Source organism: Petaurus breviceps, unplaced genomic scaffold (assembly GCF_028583685.1).
Source record: "Petaurus breviceps papuanus isolate PSGF00001 unplaced genomic scaffold, PetGlider_PUasm1.0 90594, whole genome shotgun sequence".
Taxonomy (NCBI): Eukaryota; Metazoa; Chordata; class Mammalia; order Diprotodontia; family Petauridae; genus Petaurus; species Petaurus breviceps.
The window spans coordinates 5,688,528-5,707,972 of record NW_027187281.1 but is presented as its reverse complement, the minus strand read 5'-3'; the positions used below and the strand labels follow the sequence as shown (position 1 = coordinate 5,707,972).

The 19,445-nt window shown below is 38.1% G+C and overlaps 1 protein-coding gene across 2 annotated transcripts in view; it reads right to left on the bottom strand.

Annotated features, from left to right (window-relative positions):
• HTR2A (5-hydroxytryptamine receptor 2A) overlaps positions 1 to 19,197 on the bottom strand; it is a 59,927-nt gene extending 40,730 nt beyond the window's left edge. Inside the window, exons 1-3 of one of the 2 annotated variants that reach the window (XM_069063602.1) lie at positions 18,780 to 19,197; positions 17,522 to 17,941; positions 15,199 to 15,399 (exon numbers count right to left, since the gene is read on the bottom strand). In XM_069063602.1, coding sequence (XP_068919703.1) covers positions 15,199 to 15,399; positions 17,522 to 17,933 — 613 coding nt within the window. In that variant the 5' untranslated portion in view covers positions 17,934 to 17,941; positions 18,780 to 19,197. Of the gene's footprint in view, positions 1 to 15,198; positions 15,400 to 17,521; positions 17,947 to 18,779 lie in introns of both variants that reach the window. The other variant, XM_069063601.1, reaches the window with a different exon arrangement.
• Between the last annotated feature and the right edge of the window lie 248 nt (positions 19,198 to 19,445).

Genomic DNA, 19,445 nt, shown 5'->3' with positions numbered 1-19,445 from the left:
ATATAATGAAAGAATTTGTATATTAGCACTCTGAATTCAAGATACACTATGTATTTGGTAAAGAATTGTGGTTATTCTGCCTTGACTTGTTTTTACTGAACCCATGATAACTCCTAATAATAACATCTAGCCATTTGATTTAGAATTTTGCCAGAGATTAATGCCAGTGTCACTAATCTGTCATAATACTATTTCCTATTCTTATCTACCTGTTCCTTCTTGAATAATTAGTCTGTTAGCCTTCTGGAAGTCAAGAGGCTGAGTCCAATGGCTTCAAGAGATCTCAAATTCTATGCATGGTAACTTCTGCTTTTTGAAGGCAAAAGTCCCCCAATAAAACATATACTTCTTTCACAATAGCACATTTATACAATGCCTGAGGGCTTATAAAGTGTTTTCTTTGTAAGAATTTTGTGTGGCCTGTAGTTTGAGTATGTTACTCACATTTTATAGATAAGAGAAAATGAAGGCCGAGAGGTTATGTGACTTGTATATAGGTGCCAAAAACAACTCATAGGAGTGTGATGGTCAAGAACATGCAAGATCTTTAAGGGAAAGGAATGTCAGTGGTTAGGTCAGTGTCTTGGCACACTGTTGTTTAGTTGTGCCCAACTGTTTGTGATTCCAGTTGGGGTTTTCTTGGCAAAGACATTAGAGTGATTTGTCATATCCTCCAGTTCGTTTTATAGATGAGGAAACTGAGGCAAACAGGTTAAGTGACTTGCCTAGGGTCACACAGCTAGTAAACATCTGAGGTTAGATTTTAACTTAGGTCTTCCTCATTCCAGGTCCTATGCTCTATCTTTGTCCCGCCTGGTGTAATGAGAACTTATTAAAGGCTTGTTGATTGACTTAATACTTTGATAATATGATGAATCTATGATCTCACTGGTATAATTGTGCCCTTCACTAGTGCAGGTTTAAGCCCATATCCCTTTTTTCATTCTGTGTGATTCATACAGGTTATTGCATCAATTCTCCATAGAAGTGCTCCTGCCCCATGCTATATGAAGTTCTCTAAGAAGGTTTTCTTAACCTTTTTTTTGTGTGTGTCATTGACCCATATAGACATCTCGTGAAGTCTCCTCAGAATAAAGGAATTTAAAAATTATCTATTTATTTTTTGCTGGAATTTATTTGTTCCTCATCTCATATCACTTAGAGATACCTTCCACCACTATTTCTTCCTTTGCTCTTGTCTCACGTAATAAGGTGGGCCCTTTCCTTGTCAAGGCAAACCTTTCTACATCCACAAGTGATTCCACTCCATCTTCTCTTCTTCATCATTGTCCTATCATTCCTATTCTTTCTTCAGGAAGATGATTTTGACATTTGAATGGAGGATGTACTAGAGTGGGGTGAGACTTTAGGTAGAGAGACCTGGAAGGCTATTGGAATAGTCCAGGAATGAGGAGAAGAGGGCCTGCAATAAAGTGGTTGGCAGCGTCATGGGACAGAAGGTGGCATACTCAAGAGATGTTGCGAAGGTAATATCAACAGACCTTGGTACTTAATTTTCAATTGTTTCCTGTCTACTGACTACTCCCCTACTGCCTACAAATACATTCATGTCTTTGTCATCTTCAAAAAACCCTCATTAGAGTCACTCATCCCTGGTTATTGTTTTTGTGGCTAGACTCCTTGAGAAGTCTGTCTACAAAAGGTGCCTCTACTTTCTTTTCTTTCATTCTCTTCTTATTTCTTTGAAGTCTAGCTTTCAGCATCATCATTCAAATGAAACTGTTCTCATTACAGTCACTAATGATATCTTAATTGCTAAACCTAATGGTCTTTTCTCACTATCACTGTTGGACATTTTGGTCACTCTCTTTTCTCTAGGTTTTTGTGACATTGGTTCTCCTCATACTTATCTGAGTGCTCCCCTTCCCCCAAGTAAGCAACGAAGCAGAAATTATTAAAAATAAAGAGATGAATAAAATTGAAAGAAAACTATTGAATTAATCTGATTAAGCTGATCTTATTAAGCTGATTTTTTTGGGAAAAAACTAATAAAATAGATAAAAAAAGTTAGCTGATTTTTAAAAAGAGGAAAAACCAAACTATCAAAGATAAAAAGAATTCACAACAATTGAAGAGGAAAAAAAGAACAAAGGAAATTAAATAACACAATATCAGAAAAAAAGAAACTGAGCAAACCATAAATGGACCTTCCTCCCCACCCCCAAATTTCCAGGACCAGATGAATTTACATGTAAATTCCATCAAACATTCCTGGAACAATAAATTCTAATATCATATAAGTTGCTTGCAATAATGGAATAATGAGAAGGTACCCTTCTAATCAATCTCCTTCTATGATAAAAATATGATCTTGATACTCAAACCAGGGTTAGACTAAGCAAAGAAAGTAAAACATAAACCAATATCCCAAAATAACATTGATACAAAATTCAAAATAACATATTAGCAAAAAGCCTACAACAACATTAGATTATATACAATTGTAAAGCACTGGTCCTGGAGTCAGGAGGACCTGAGTTCGGATCCAGCCTCAGGCACTTAACACAAAAAAACTAGCCCTGTAACCTTGGGCAAGTTACTTAACCCCAATTGCCCTCCAAAAGGCAAAAAAAAAAAAAAAAGATTATACACTATGACCAGCGTGGATTTATATGAATAATTTGGAGTTGATTCAACATAAGTAAGATCATAAATATAAAAATTATGTTAATATTAATACTAATAAAAGCTACATGATATCACTAGATATTAAAAATGCTGTTGACAAAACCTCACACTTATTTATACTGAAAACAAATATTAATAAATGACTTTCATTAATAAGGTAAATAATATCTATCTAAAACCAAGGGCAAACATTACATAAAAAGGAGATAATTTAAGGGTTTTCCAGTAAAATTAGGTGGAAGGGAAAGATATCTATTGCCACTACTCCTATTTAATATGGTCCTAGTAATATTAACAATAGCAAAAAGTCAAGACAAATAGAAGGAATAAGTATAGGCAAAGAGAAAACAAAATTACTGCTTTTTATAGATGATATGATTAAGAAAATTCTAAAGTCAGGCAAAATTAATTAAAATAATAAATTCAGCAAAGTTTTGGGATACAAAATAAATCCACACAAATCATTAGTATTTCTATATATTAGCAACAAAATCCAGCAAGAAGAGATAGAAAGAGAAATTCCATTTAAAATAAATACAGAATATGTCAAATATATTGCTGCCTACCTGCCAAGTAACCCATGGCAACTATATGAATACAAATGCAAAACACTCCTTAAAGAAATAATGACAAACTTAAAAATAGGACACATATTAATTGCTCATGGGTAGGTTAAACCAATTCTGGACCATCTTATTTTCTCCCTTTATACTGTTTCACTTGGTGGTCTCATCAGCTTCCATTGTTTCAATGCCATCTTTATGCAGATGACTCAGATCTATTTGTCAAGTTCTAATCTCTCTCCTAAACTCCAGACTACCATCTTCAATTAACATTTAGAAATTTTGGACTAGATCTCCTGTAGATGCCTTACATTCCTCATATTCAAAACTGAAGACATTATCTTCTCCTGCCCCACACTGTCCCTCTTCCTGGTTCCCATTCATTTTCTGAGTGTACCATTAACCTTCCAGTCACCCAGGTTTGCAATCTTAGTATCATCTTCAACTTTTCATTCTCACCCTCCGACATATATAATCAGTAGTCATATCCTACTATTTCTACCTTTATAACATATTTCCTTTGTGTCCCCTTCTTTGCTTGGAAAGTGCAACCATTCTGGTTCATATCCTTAACACTCATACCTGGACTAGTACAATAACTTGGTGGTTGGTCTCTCTCAAGACTCTTGTCATTCTTGAGTCCAGGGATAAGGTACCTGCAGCCTCCAGGCCATGTGTGGCCTTCTAGGTCCTTGAGTATGGCCTTTTGACCGAGTCCAAGTTTTACAGAACAAATTCTTTTTTTAAGGGGATTTGTTCTGTGAAGTTGGGATACAGTCAAAGGGCTGCATTTGAGGACCTTGTGGCCCCGAGGCTCCCCCACCACTGTTCTAGTCCATCTTCCACTTGGTTGTCAAAATGATCTTCTAAAATATAGTTCTTACCATATCATTCCTCTATTCAATAAACGTCAGTAGCTTCATACAACCTTTAGGATCGAATATAAAATTCATACTTTGGCTTTTAAAGCCCTTCATAACATTTCTCCTTCATATCTTACTAGTCTTCTTACACCTAGGTGAAGGACTTTTTAGTCATGACCACCTATTAAACTTAAGTGCTGCTGCTAATACTACCAATACTCATCATTAACTTCATCAGAATAATAACAACAATAACAATAATAATATTCCAACTACTGCTATTCAATAGAAAAAGTAGTTATCTTGTTGACCTTTACAATAATCCATAGAACATTAAATATAACTGCAAAATAATGATTGAAGACTAGCAACTTATCTCAAGACCATTTCTACTTGAACTCTATTGAAAAAGATGAGAATGAGATGATGATAATAACACAATCATAGCTTATATTTATATAGCTTTTAAGACTTTGCAGGGGCGGCCAGGTAGCACAGCGAGTAAGAGCACCGGCTCCAGTGTCAGAACGAACTGGAGATCGAATCCCGGGCTCAGACACTTAAGCACCCACCCAGAAACACCTGGCCATGTAACCTTGAGCAAGTTACTTAACCCCGATTGCTTTAAAAAAAAAAAAAGACTTTGCAAAGCATACTTTCTCTTTTGATCCCTCCAACAATCTGATGAAGTAAGTGCTATTATTATATTCATTTTAAAGATAAGGAAATAGACACAAAGTTAAGTGACTTTCCCAAGTTCACATAGTTAACAAATATCTGAGGTAGGCATTGAATCCTAATCTTCCATACCCAATATTTTTATCAACTATCCTGTCCTCTTAAATACAAGGCTAAAGGAAGAGAACAGAGGGTGCCAGAAGTTTTTAGACTAAATATAAAACATTAGTTTAGCTGTTGGTACTATAAATATGAAATTCTAGTTCAATTGTCAATAAACTGATTGAAAGTACTATTCTTACAATAAATAATGTCACAAAAGAAAGAAATTGAAGCTGACTGGGAAGTTGGACACAGATTTTCCTTGGAGCAGTGTATAAAGGATTGGTGGAGTTGGTTTCATTATGTACCCAAGGACAACAGGAAATATAACTCCATGGGACATTTTGTCATCTTTCATTTTATTTTTCATGATGAATGTAAGTAGGTTTACCACCATGAAGATAGCTACAGTTTGTGATAGTGACATTTTATAAAGAAATGGAAAAGATTCTCCAGAGGAATAAAGATTTTTTTTTTAATATTCAATCACTTCAGTGCAAAGGTGGGCACAGAAAAAGTCAACAAAAATACACTGGAAAATGTGAATTGGAAATAAGAACTGAAAGATGTTAGAAACTCATAGGGGATTCCTTTTGCTGTTTAACAGATAGTCATAATGTTTTGGATTTTGTGAATACTATTTTAGCAATAATATATGGTTGGATAGCTTCATGAAAGACATTTTAGAATCAGCTACTTGACATCAATATTAAAGATAAAAATTATTATCAACTTAGGAGAGAAGATAATGATGATTTGACACTGTATAATAGCAACAACACTAACATGACTTATTCAACTGATATATTGACTCTTTAAAATGGTAAATGGATAGTAGTAAAGATATTGACTTTGCTACCATTTCTTAGAGAAGTGGTGAAATGTAGTTACTTCCTTTTTTGAATTAAACAAATATTCTAATATTAGAATTGTTATTTATTATTAAAATCTTATTAAATATTTCAGTAAGATGAATACAACACACTTAGTTCACTAATAGATTTTACTTGACTATTATGATGATTATTAGTAATAATAGCTTTCAAAATATTTTACATACATCACAAATGTGAAATAATTGCCTCATCAAGGAGGCTAAAAAAACTAAAAGATCCCTTCAGTCAGGAAGCATTTAGTCATCTTGTCAAATAAATAGACAAGTTGGACAAGGCCAATGACAGTCTTGAGCACAAGTTTATGAGTAAGATGATACAAACAGTATCGTCTTACAAATAGTTACCAAAAATACTATCTTACAAAACAGTGAAAAACAATGGAAATGAAGATGAACCTGCTAAAAGTGTGGCAGGGAAACCAACTAAACTAAATCATCCCAAGGACATCTGTAGATTAAATTAAAATGTTGACAACAAATAGATGTGAAACAAATTTGATCTGCTAATTATCACTAGCAACTTATTCATATCAACTCTGACAACAGAACCCCAATATTTGATATATTAAATGGAAGTGGGGGTTGTCTAAGAAGGTCAAGTCAGGAAAACTTAGAGTATTTGATTTCACATAGTAGCAGTGTGACCTCAAGAAAGACACTACCTCTCTGTGTTTCAATTTTTCATTTGTAAAATGATGGAAATATTACTTGTAGAACTCTCCTCACCTGTATGAGGCTCACATCATATAACGTTTGTGAAGCACTTTGTAAGCTACTGTCATTAAAAATTTTAATAGCCAACTAAAATGTTAATTAACCAAATATGACGTAGTAAGCTTATTATACTAATTAACTACTAAATTTCAGTGTATGTGCATGTGCATGTGTTTAAAATCCTTTGGCATCCAAAGCCCTTTATAACTTATTATAATCTTACATTTCCAGTATTTTTATACCTTATACCCCCCTTTCCCAATTCTCTTTGATCCAGTTACACTGACATCCGTGGTCCTCCATGAACAAGATACTCTATCTCTTGGTTCTGGGGCCTTTTCTTGTTGTTCTCCATGCTTGGAATTCTCTCCTTCCTTATCTCTGCCTCCTGGCTTCCCTTTTCCTAGTCCCTCTTAATTCTAGTGTCTTTCCTCTGCTCGTTATTTCCTATTTATCCAGTACATAGCTTGTCTGCACATTTTTGTTTTTGTGTTGTCTCTCTATTAGATTTTGATCTCCTTGACAGAAGAGATTGTCTTTTACCTTTCTTTGGATCTCCAGGGCTAAGTACAGTGTCTGACATAGAGGAGGTGCTAAATAAATGTTGAGAGACGGATTGGCTGATTGAAATGTAACCACAAGAAGCAAATTACTTCTGCTTTAAGCAAGAACTATGTGAACACATTAGTTTGTATAAAATTTACCTATGAAAATCACCTTTTACCTAGTTATTGAATTGCCAGGAAAGAAAGGGCTGAATATTATGTCTACACAAGACCAGGGGCTTGAAAATGCATTCGGCCTTATAACAATATCTCCTTATGGAAGATTTCAGATAAAATCCTCACCCAGCTCAATACATTTTCAAATACCTCAGGGAAAGGAGATGGAAACTTCAAACAAGAGATGGTAGTCTTCATTTCACTGGGTTTAATGCAATGCAAATAAAAGGAAAATACAAAGAGATTTAAGAAATGACTACTGGGTACTTTTTGCATAAGATAATCTGGTGCTGGGGGGTTTCTTTGGTAGAGGAGGAATGGATTGGCAGATTCCATTATACAAATACACAGTAGCTTCTGAGTGATCTGAGAAGCATAAACCTTTTGCTTCTCAGTGATTTCACCAAGGCCTGTTCTTTCCTCTTGCACCAGCTCATTGTTGATAGCTATAGATTGTATGTGTACAAATATGTAAGTGCATGCATGAATAAATGCAGATCTTAAGGTGATAAAGTTTAGAGCTAGAAGAAAACTTAGAGACTATCTATTTCACTTCCTCTTCATTGTGCAAATGAGAAAACATCCATGTATATCAACATGCATCTGTTTTTGCATGTATATGCTAAGTTGATGAAACATTTTAGCTAATAAATATGTCTCTGATAACTGAAATTCCATTCCTATTTCTTTGTCTTAGACTGCTCCTTCCTCTTTTCTTAAATATTTAATGTCATAGGCCTAATTCAAGCTACTGTTGATTTTGAAGGGGGGAAGAATTACTGTTTAATGTAGTGAGCCCTTGATTGCCCATAGGTAATAAGGATGAGATCTAACAGGGAAAAATGAAATCCATAGAAAATCAACTAATCTCACTTAATTTAATAGTTTCAGGATTTTCCCTCAATAGACAACCAGCGAAACTAAGAAATAGTTTGACTGATAAACACTGATAAACATCTTGCTTGCTTCATATTTAATAAGAAAATCGAAAGCATTTGCCACATACTCTCTTCCCCTTCTTTTTTTTTTTTTAAGCAATCAGGGTTAAGTAACTTGCTCAAGGTTACATGGCCAGTTATTATTTCTGGGTGTGGCACTGAGTGTCTGAGCCCGGGATTCGATCTCCAGGTCGTCCCAACACTGAAGCCAGTGCTCTTACTCGCTGAGCCACCTGGCCGCCCCTTCTTCCCCTTCTTTATATCCTTCATTGTCTCCTCCTCTAGCCTCTGATGAAGAGATGAAGGTCAAACCTTCTATATGGACCCTTGATTCCATCACCTTCCATCTTCTCCATCAAATAATCCCTTATCTTTCTATAATCCTTCATAATTCAGGCTCTTACAATCTAATGGGGAAGATGACACATAAAAACAAGTTGAAATATCATCCTTCCTAACTGTGGTTATCCTACCAGGTGGTCTTTGTTTTTCTTCTCAATACTCTATCATTTAGCGACCTCATCAGCTCATGTGGGTTCAATGGTCATCTCTGTGCCGATGACCCCCAGATCTATATATCCAGTTCTAATATCTCTCTTGAGCTCCAATCTCACATCACTAGCATTCTCTTGATCATTTCAAGAGATGTCACAGAGGCATCTCAAAGTCAACATGTTCAAAACAAAACTCACTGTCTTCCCTCTCAAATCCACTATTCTACCAAACTTCTCTATTATATCAAGGGTACCACCATTCCCTAGTAGTCACTTGGTTTGCAACCTTGATTTCACTTTTGACTTCTCATTCTCACTCACCCTGCCTATCTAATTCCATTGCCAAATTTTGTCATTTCTACCTCTGTGATAATTCTCACAGAGAATTTTTCCTCTTTTCCCTACTAATATAGCTACCATTCTGGTTGAGGCCCTCATCATCCCTCACTTAGATTATTGTAATAGCCTCCTAATCAATCATCCTAATTCATATTTCTTCCCTCTTCAATCCATCAACCATACAGCTGCCAAGGTGAATTTCTTAAAGTGCAAGTCTGAGCATGTAAGCTTCCCTAATCAATAAGCACCAGTGGCTCTCTATTACCTCTAGGATCAAAAGTATTCTCCTCTGTTTAGCACGTAAATTCTTCACAACCTAACTCTATCCTACATTTCCAGCCTTATTATATATCACTTCTTTTCATACACTCTTTGGTCAGTCCAAATTGGCTTTCTTTCTATTCCTAAAATGTGACATTCTCTCTCCAAAACCATCATCACTGTAGTAATCACTCTTAATTATCTTCATCAACTGGGTGATGGCCATAGGTTGAACTAATTTTCCTTGTAGATAGAGTTCATGGGCATGGAGAAGATATATATTAAAAAAAAAACAAATAGCCCAATGGCATATAATTCCCTCCCTGTATCTGTCTTTTGGCATCCCTGGCTTCCTTCAAATCTCAACTAAAATTTCATCTTCTATAGGAAGGTTTTTTCAATCCTTCTTAATTCTAGTGCCTTTCCTCTGTTAATTATTTCCTATTTATCCTGTATATAATTTGTTTGCACATATTAGTTTGCTCATTTTCTCCCCCATTAGATTGTGAGCTCCTTGAGGGTAGACACTGGCTCTTGCCTCTTTTTTTGTGTCTCTAGCACTTACTACAGTGCCTGGCACACAACAGGCGCTTAATAACTGCTTATTATCTGCATCTATCTATATCCCAGGATAGGGATGTAGTGGTGGATGGTAATGCTGAGTAGTTATTTGTGATCTTTGAAAAATTGTTGAGAGAGAAGTGTTATACAACTAGAGCAAACATCATCCTGATTCTTCAAAGAGCAAAGAGAATAGATTCCTTAAACTATAGACTGCTGTATTTGTCTTTGATTTCTGGCAAAATTCTGGAATTTACTATATTATTAATGAGATGCTCTGTGAGCATTTAGAAGGGGAGCTGGTGATGGCTTACCGTCAGCATAGGGTTATTCATGTTATGTACTGTAACTCTCACGCCATTTTTTTTTTAGATAGAGAAGCTAGATTAGGGCAGTGGGGTTTTGGCATGATCCATAGGAGTAGAAAGTGGGTACATGGGTCACATCTGGACCCCTCTCCCCACAGTTAATAGCCAATCCCTGTGCTGTCTCCAACAAGACCACCCTTCCATGCATGATCACTAACATTCCCCACTCTACCTGGTCTGCTCCATACCTTGCCAACAAAGACTTCTTGTATTGTAAACTTCCAGCCTCTTCCCTTTTCCACTGGGTGTAGACTCTTCATCAGGACCCAGACACCCACACTAACAGATGCCAAGGTAAAATTCTTCCAACCCCCTATTCCTAGATCACTTTATGGCTCTAGGAGGCACTCTGAGGGGAGAGCAAAGCTATGCATATTGGAGCATTAGACTGTGGATAGAGCCTTGCCCTCCCTTTTCATATTCAGTGGGATTGTGTGAATTGTGCGAGTTAAACAGGCATGGATGGATTCCATGGTTCACAAATTCCATTATCATCTTTGCCTCCAAACCCACCCTTCTTCCAAATTTCTGTATTTCTGTGGAGGATACCACTATCTTTTCAGCAACACAAGTTCATAAACTTGGTGTCACACACAACTCCTCAGTTTTTGCTCACTTACATATCCAATCAGCTGTCAAATATTTTCATGTCTACCTTCACCACATCTCATATTCATCCCCTTCTTTCTTCTCCTATAGCCACTGCCCTAGCTTGGATCCTCATTATCTCTTACTTGGGTTATTGCAATAGCTTCCTAATTGGTCTCTCTGGCTCAAGCTTCTCCGTTCCAAACCACCCTTCAATACATTTGCAAAAGTGAAAGGTGACCAAGATGTCTCTCTCAGGATAAGTTCATCACCGTTAAACTCACTACCTCCCAGATAACTCTAATAAATGTCTGAGATAAAGTTTAGTAAGGAACCTAAAAAGAGTCCAACAGCTAGTTGGTCTGGAGAACAGAGCACTGGGATAGGAAGACCTGAGTTTAAAACTGGTCTGAGGCACTGATTAGCTGTATAACCCCCGCAAGTCACTCAAGCTTCTGGCTGTTTCCTTATCTATAAAATAGGAGTAGTAATAGCACCAACCTTCTACAAGGTTGTTATGAAGATAAAATGAGATAAGATTTGTAAAGTGTTATATAAATGTTAGCTATCATGGTTATTATAATAAATGTAAAACTCTACACAACTGGGGTCAAAAAACCAATTACATTTATAGGATGGGGTTTTGTTGTTGTTGAGTTGTGCCCAACTCTTTGTGACCCTATTTGGGGTTTTCTTGGCAAAGATACTGGAATGGGTTGCCATTTCTTTCTTCAGATCATTTTATAGATGAAGAAACTGAGGCAAACAGGGTTAAGGGACTTGCTCAGGGTCACACAACTAGTAAGTGTCTGAGATCAGATTTGAACTCAGAAGAAGAGTCTTCCTGACTCCAGGCCTCTTACTCTATCTATCATACCACTTAGCTGCCCCTAACATGGGGTAGTGATGACTAGATCACTGTTTCTGTAAAAAAGGCCTTGCAGTTTTATTGTGCTATCATTTTAATATGAATCGACAATGTGATATGACAACTAAGAGTCAAAAGGTAATGTGAATTTAGGTTTCATTTACAGAAGCACAGTCTCTAGAAAGAAGGACTTGATAATTCTTTATACTTCACTAGTCAGACCACATATAGCACACAGCTTTCAGTTTTTATGCCACAGTTTTGGAAGGATATTGGCAGTCTGGAGCCCACACAGAGAAGGGGGATTAGGATGATGAAAGACTGCATACATTGCCATGTAACTTTCAGTCTTTACTTGATGGAACTGGGATCATTTAGCCTGAAGAAGAAGACTTAGGGACAACAGAAGAGCTGTCTTCAAGAATTTGAAAGGCTGTCACATTGAAGAGGACTTGACTTGTTTGACTTATCCCAAAATGCAGAATGAGGAGCAATGTATGGATATTGTGGGGAAGCTTATTTTGTCTCAATATGTGGAAAAGCTTCTTACCATCTAGAGCTCTGCTAGAGGGGCATTGTCCCCTTGGGAGGCAGTCAGTGCTTCATTATGGGAGGTCTTAAAGCTAAGACTGACAATTTGAGGAGGGATTCCTCCTCAGTAAAGGTTGAATTCCATTATCTGTCCTCTCTGTTCAAAGCTAAGTTTCTACAGTTCTTTGATTTGAAACATAGTCTGTGGAATGACTGAGGTAGCCATCTCACTGTACTCTTCCCTGGTCAGGTCCCAATTGGTGTATTGTGTCCAGTGCTGGATATGACATTTTAGAAGAGATGTTGACAAATGTCCAGAGGATTATGTTTGGGACAGAGAGGGGACTAAAAATGACATATGATGGGAGGCTAGGTGGTACAGTGAATAGAGCACCAGCCCTGGAGTTAGGAGGACCTGAGTTCCAATTCAGCCTCAGACACTTAACACAAAAACTAGCTGTGTGACCTTTGGCAAGTCACTTAACCCCAATTGTCCTCCAAAAAGAAAAAAAAAAAAGGAAAAATGACATATGAGACTCAGTTTAAGAAAATGGCCTATTTCATCCATAATAAACTTGGTGGTGACATAGGTACTATGCTCAAATATTTGAAGGTTATTATAGAAGAGAGATTAGATTTATTTTTCTTGGTTCCAATGGGGAAAAGTAGCACCAATGAATTGAAATACAGGGAAGCAAATTCCAATTTAAGATAAGGAACCTCCATATAATTAGAACTGTCCTGAAAATAAAATGGGTCGATTTAGTAGGTAGTGAGTTTCTGTTACTGGAAATCTTTAATTAGAGGCTCAATAACCCCATGTCAGGATTGTGATGAAAGAAACTCATTTACAGCTTAACGGTTTCTCTAAGTCCAAAATCTGAGGATGGCTGACTGCTGCCCCTGGACTGTTAGTAAATATCCAAGCATGGTGCTTTGTACATGGTTGGCACTTAAAAGAAGTTGTTGAATAGTTTGCCAAACGCTAGTCCAAGTAAACAATATGCATCCTGCAAAATCCTCATTGCTCTTACATGTATCTCCATGTTTCAACAGCTGCTCATAGCCTGATGGAAAGAATGCTTATGCATTTCCTGAGAGCAAACATGGCATTTACTAACAGGGGTGGGGAGGAAGAGTAGGCCGGTGACTATGAATGAGCAAGTGTGGGTGCTAGTCTTAGATGTGTCATTAGCTAATTGCTAAATTTTAGGCAAATTCCTTAATCTCATGGGATAAGAAACTCAGGTCTAGAAGAGACCTTATAGGTCATCAAATCCAGTCCCCCTCAGATGAAGAAAATCAGACATAAACAAGTTAAATGACCCTAGGCCCAAGATCAAGACTTCTGACCAAGGCCCAAGGACACACAGGTAGAAAGTGTCAGGGCCAAGATTTGGGTCTAGGGCTTCTGATTACAAATTCCCAGCTCATCCCAATGCATCATATTGCCTCTCTCTATGCTTCATTTTTAATTCTGCCAAATGGTGATCATATACAACTATATCTAATTCTCAGAGTGTATATAAAAATAGAAAAGTTTTGCAAAAATTAAAGCATGCTATAGGAATGTAAGTTTTATTTATACCCTTGAAAACCAAACAAAAGAGGAATAAGAAAAGAGGTTGATTGCATTCAATTTATTTTAACTCATTGCCTGGATTTTCATTAGGTCCTTGGTTTAATTTACTTTGGGTCACAGCTTGTAAACTAGAGCTTATTTCTCTGCTTAGACTTAAATCGCTTATTTCCTTATGCCATACACACATTCACTCCAGGAAGGATGCAACGTCACCCACTGACACATTTGTGGTTCTAAAACAAATTAATCTTAAGGAATCCTTAGCTAAAAGCTAAACGTGCCGAGGAGGTATCTGTCAGTAACAAATGACAGATAACTGGGAGCTTTTCCTTTCTCTGGCCATCCAGTTATGATGAATGATCAAGACTGGTCTACTGTAAATACATGAGATCATTCTGGCAGATGTAGTGCTCTTGAAAACCTCTAATGTGTGGTGTGTTATTAGAAGGTGGAGGGATGCCTCAGGGCTGCACTGAGTGAGTGGCTGGAGGAGGTCCTTGACTCAGCCCCAGCACCTCACTACAAGCCCACTCTTTCCAGCTCTTGTTAGAGTCCATTCCCAGGCTGTTTCATGGCTAGAACAACATCTTCTATTAACGACACGTTGAATGCCATCAATCTTCAGCAGTTGTTGAATATCTTTTTGATTAGGGGTCTTGTGAGTACTCATGGTTTTGAGTTGTAAATTGGAGGAATATGATGCAGAGTTTATGGAGCTGACTAGATGTGTATGTATGTATATAGTAATATGTACATTTATATGGATGTATCTATATGTAGACATGTAGAGTATAAATCTAGATCTGTCTACCTATTGATCTACCTATTGATCTATCTATCTATCCATCCATCCATCCATCCATCCATCCATCCATCCATCTGATCACCAGACCTATGATTTCTTCAGTCTAGGCAGGGAACTTCCTGTGAAGAAATTTCCTTCTTTCAGGATAAATAAGCAAATCTTCTGAAACTGATCATTGTTCTGAAATTGATCATTGAAGAGAATTGTCCAGGGGCACCAAGAGATTAAATAACATATCAGGATCATGAAGCCAAAGTGTGTCAGAGGCAAGACCTGAAGCCAGGTTTTCCTGATTCGCAGGCTATTCCCTATTCACTACTCCATGCTGCTTCTTATAAACATATTCTTACTTATGTAGTATGCCTTGAGTCCACCTGTAGAATGTAAGCTCCTTGAGGGCAGGAATTGTCTGCATTCCCCATGCCTAGCACAGTGCCCACCTGACACATAGCAACACCTAATAAACCGGTATTGAACTGAATTGTGTTGTCTATTCTGCTACCTAGTTAAAAAAAAAACAACCCTGATAATTTGGAAATCAGATTATTATTAAATTATGTAGCAAACAAAACTATACATTTTTGAATGTTCTTTTAAAAAGGTCAACCAATGTATCAAGTCTTCTGGCAAAGCAGAGGACTGCAGCTTGGAGACAGATACTGAATGTTCTCACTTACCTACTGATATGGTCCAAACAGCAATTATTTTCAAAAACGCCTTAGCTCTTGAGTTAAAGCGACTGTGATGAATGGGGTTCCGAATAGCAATATAGCGGTCCAAGGAGATTGCACAGAGATGCATGATGGAGGCAGTGGAGAAAAGTACGTCCAGATAAATCCAGACTGCACAGAGTTTTGTGGGCAAGGGCCACTTGTACCCTACAACAACAAAGAGGGTTAGCATCAGGGGGGCAACAGCTTTCAGTATCCCATAACACTTAGTGCTTACTATATTTTTTGTTGTACACTCTAAAGCTTGCCTTATCTGTTGTTATGCAATGCATATGGGAATAAGAAAGTTTTTTTTTTTAACTAAATTGCCCAAATCAGCTTTATCGGGTGATTTCCCCTAATCATAAATGGTTTCATTCATATTAACAGTTCTCTGAGTCGTGTTGAGGCTTGGAGAAGGTGTTAGGTTTCTATGCTGGTGAGGTGCAAAGTTGTAATAACTGTTTTTTGTACCCTATCATGAGATTCCATACCTCATGATAGACCAGAAATATATTCAGAAACTCTCCCTAACGTAAAAATACTCTCACTAAAATGCTTGCACGAATGCTCAGAAACCTCGAGGGTGTATGTAGGATGCCAGCCTAACTAGAGGATTTCTGCTGAGGTTTTTTTGGCAAACAGCCCAAGCCAAGACTAGTCTTCTTGGTGTCTGTCAGGAAAGCCGCAGCAGGTTGATTTGCTCGCTTTTGCAAAGTTTCCTAAGCAACGGAGCTTAGACTGGGTCGTTGCAGTGGGGACTGGAATTTTTAAAGGGTCTTTCTGCCCACTAAGCAACACCCCAAAGGGGGGAAGAGCGCAACAGGACGAAAAGTATCCAGCAGGACATTCACCCTAAGTGGAAGAGGGTCAGGAGGGGCAGGAGCGTCAGCGTGGGCCGCCAGGGGGCGCTGCCGTCCTCTCAAGTGGAGGCCGGTTCCCGGCTTTCCACTCCTTTGCTTAGAGAGTATATAGCTAGTTAACTGCTAAGTCTTACAAACCACCTTGCTTTCTCGGGGCACATCCTTGGTCTTCCGGCTCCTATCCCCACAGCTTGCTCATGGTCTCCGCTATCTTTTCTCACTCTCTCCCTCTGTACTTTCTAGAATAACACCCAGGTTGGTGTTCACCTTGAAGGGCAGTAGGGCGCTGGAGCGCAGCGGAAAGACAATGTTGATTTCATGGAAGGGTCCCGGGGTGTCTGCACCCTGCGAAGTGCGCTTTAAGACTTTCAGTGAAGGAGCCGTCTGCGTTCTGTGCAACCTGGCTCCCTCACTTCCCTCGCTCGAATGCTCTGTGCTGATTTTTATCCCGGTCATGTTCTAAAAATTGGCCAGAAAAACATCTCTAAATGGGAACTCCTTTGTAACTCATCTCTTTAACCTTTATTTGGCTGTCACTTTGTATCTGTCAGCTGCCTGAATGATTTTTATTTATTTATACCTAGTTGTATTACTCATCTTCTGGAAAGGGGATCATGCACTCTTTCCCAGCTGAAGCAATCCAAATGTTTGCAGACTTCACCAATAGGTTTATATGACTGTTTCAAATGCTGTGAACACCGCCCCCCCCCCCCACTTTTTATCTACTTTCATTGAAATTACCCATTGCATATTTTATGTTGCAGTGGTATGTGCACGCATATTTGAATGGCTGATGATGTCATTGAAAAGTGCAGTCAAAGAGCCTCTGGGGAGAGAATGATTAAAAATGGGAGTAATTAATTTTATTCCAACAGAGGCTTGCATATTTTAACGTGAAACTCACTGCACCATTAACGTTTGCTCTGCAAATGTTCCAGAGTAATTGGGAAGGCTTTGCTACATTAGAAGTGCAGAAAACTGGGTGACAAAGATAAAGCTGTTCTTTCACGAGGGCTGGAATGTTTGCTGGGGGAAGAATATGAAAGGCAAAAAATCAAGCATATTCCTGACAGGTAAATCATAAGTCAATGCTTTGTGATAGCATTGGGGCCAATACAAAACAGATACCTGTTTAGAAGCATTAAAACTTAGAAGAGTTAGGAGGAAATTATATATGCTTGCCCCCAAACACTGTTACTCTGACTTTTTCCATGGTAACTGTCTTCCCCTTCCCATATGACTGAATGTCCATATAAATTAGAGTACTTTTTCATTAGCTACCAGAACATGAGAGACTTGGGTTTTAATAATGGCTATTTCTCTCTCTGTTTTTCCCAGATACATATTTCTGATCTACTGAGCCCATGCACACACACACTTTGTGACTAGTGACTGAGTGTGCATCGGGGAGCATGAGTGACACTCACCATACAAGATCGTTAATGTTGACACTGGCATCACCAGGAAACCCAGCAGCATATCAGCAATGGCAAGTGACATCAGAAAGTAATTGGTGGCATTCTGCAGTTTCTTCTCCAGAGTGACTGCCATGATGACAAGTATGTTTCCAGCAATGGTAAGAACAATCACTATAGCTGTCAGCAATGCGGGCCAATTTTTCTCTGGGAAATGAAGTAAGGAGTAACATGGGGGTGCGAGGCCACCTTCACAGGAGAAGTTTGTGCCATTTTCAGCATCCACAGTCCAGTTAAGTGCATCAGAAGTGTTATTCTCTCCAGAGAGGAAATCAGGTTTGTAGAGTCTTCTGTCATGGTTTAATTGTATTAAGGAGTTTGTAGTTGGGGTCACAGAGCCATCCTCTTCCACAAGAATATCCATTTCTCAGCCTGAACTTTGGAAAGATGAAATGTGGAAAAAAAAATAGAACAAGTTATAACCTCTGCTTACCATTCATCCATCGTTTTTATTCCCACACTGTGTAAACCTGAAGCTGGTGAACTGATAGACTTTGAAAATGGATTGATTCTCCCCACCCCCGTCATCATTAAAGCAATATTTAAGAACTGATAGGAATGATATAAGTATGTGGTTGTTACTTTTTTTTCTAGAGTCCCATGTAAAATCCACTAACAGATTTATTTTGGGGTGTGTGTGTGTGTGTGTGTGTGTGTGTGTGTGTGTACACGCACGCGCCCGCTTGTGTTTTCCTCTTTAACAAGGTTACAAAGCAGAATGAGTTTGTAAAAACGGAAAGTGAGAATTCAGGGAGAAAAATATGCTTTGAGCAAAAAAGTTTTGTAACTACCCAGGGTCCTCATCAGCTGCATCTGATTCTGTTGATACTGCTGAGTGCACTATATTAAATACAGCCGTATTAACATAGCTTGTAGTCCCCCAGAACAAGGCTCTGTATTTTCTACCTTAAGCCTGTTGATGAAAAATACATTCAGTGTCACCCTTATTGTAATTGGATATGCTTTTGGTTATAGTTCACATGCCATATTAAACTGGATTGTCACAGACTTCTGTCGGCAATTTCAGGGACCATGCCTCTCCATATACAAAAGAATAAAGAGTCTCCAATACCGATTGCAAGGCAGTTGGCCACACTAGAAACACTAATTGTAATGACTGCCTTTTAGCCAAGCACAGCTTCACACTGGAAGGCAAATAACATAGCACTAAAAATAGTTTTCAGCAATACAGAGCATAATGAAAACTTACATGAGGCTTCAGAGTCCAGACATTAGATGTACTTGGTTGTTCTTTGACTTACTGGATCCTTCATCCTCATTAAGCCGGTCGGTAGCCCCGTCTCTTTAATCCTTCACCCACACAATATGATGGTAATTTGATTTCAGTTTTGCTGACTTCAAAATTGCATGTTAGAGGGAAGCCAGTTGCTGTGCTGTGGGCTCCTCTCTCTTTCCCGTCTGTGAGCCAGTCAGCTTGCTTCCTTTTGCCTTGTGCTGTTCCCTCTGTGAGCCATACGTTCAGCAGTCATAGAGCAGAGCCCCCTCTCAAAGTCACACAGAAGAAATCACAAGAAGTGGAAGGAGCTGTCTCCACTAAGGGATCACGGATTTCAATAGGAATGGAATTCCTTGCAGCCTGTCTTGCTCAGTTCATCAGACCTCCCACTATGTAGAAGTCACAAACTGCAAGGTAGCAACAGAAAAGAAGGGCAGACCAAATAGGAGTGGTTTTTTTCTTTTCTCTTTCTTTCTTTCTTTCTTCCTTTCTTTCTCTTTCTTTCTTTCTTTCTTTCTTTCTTTCTTTCTTTCTTTCTTTCTTTCTTTCTTTCTTTCTTTCTTTCTTTCTTTCTTTCTTTCTTTCTTTCTTTCTTTCTTTCTTTCTTTCTTTCTTTTTTACTACATGTTATCATTTGGG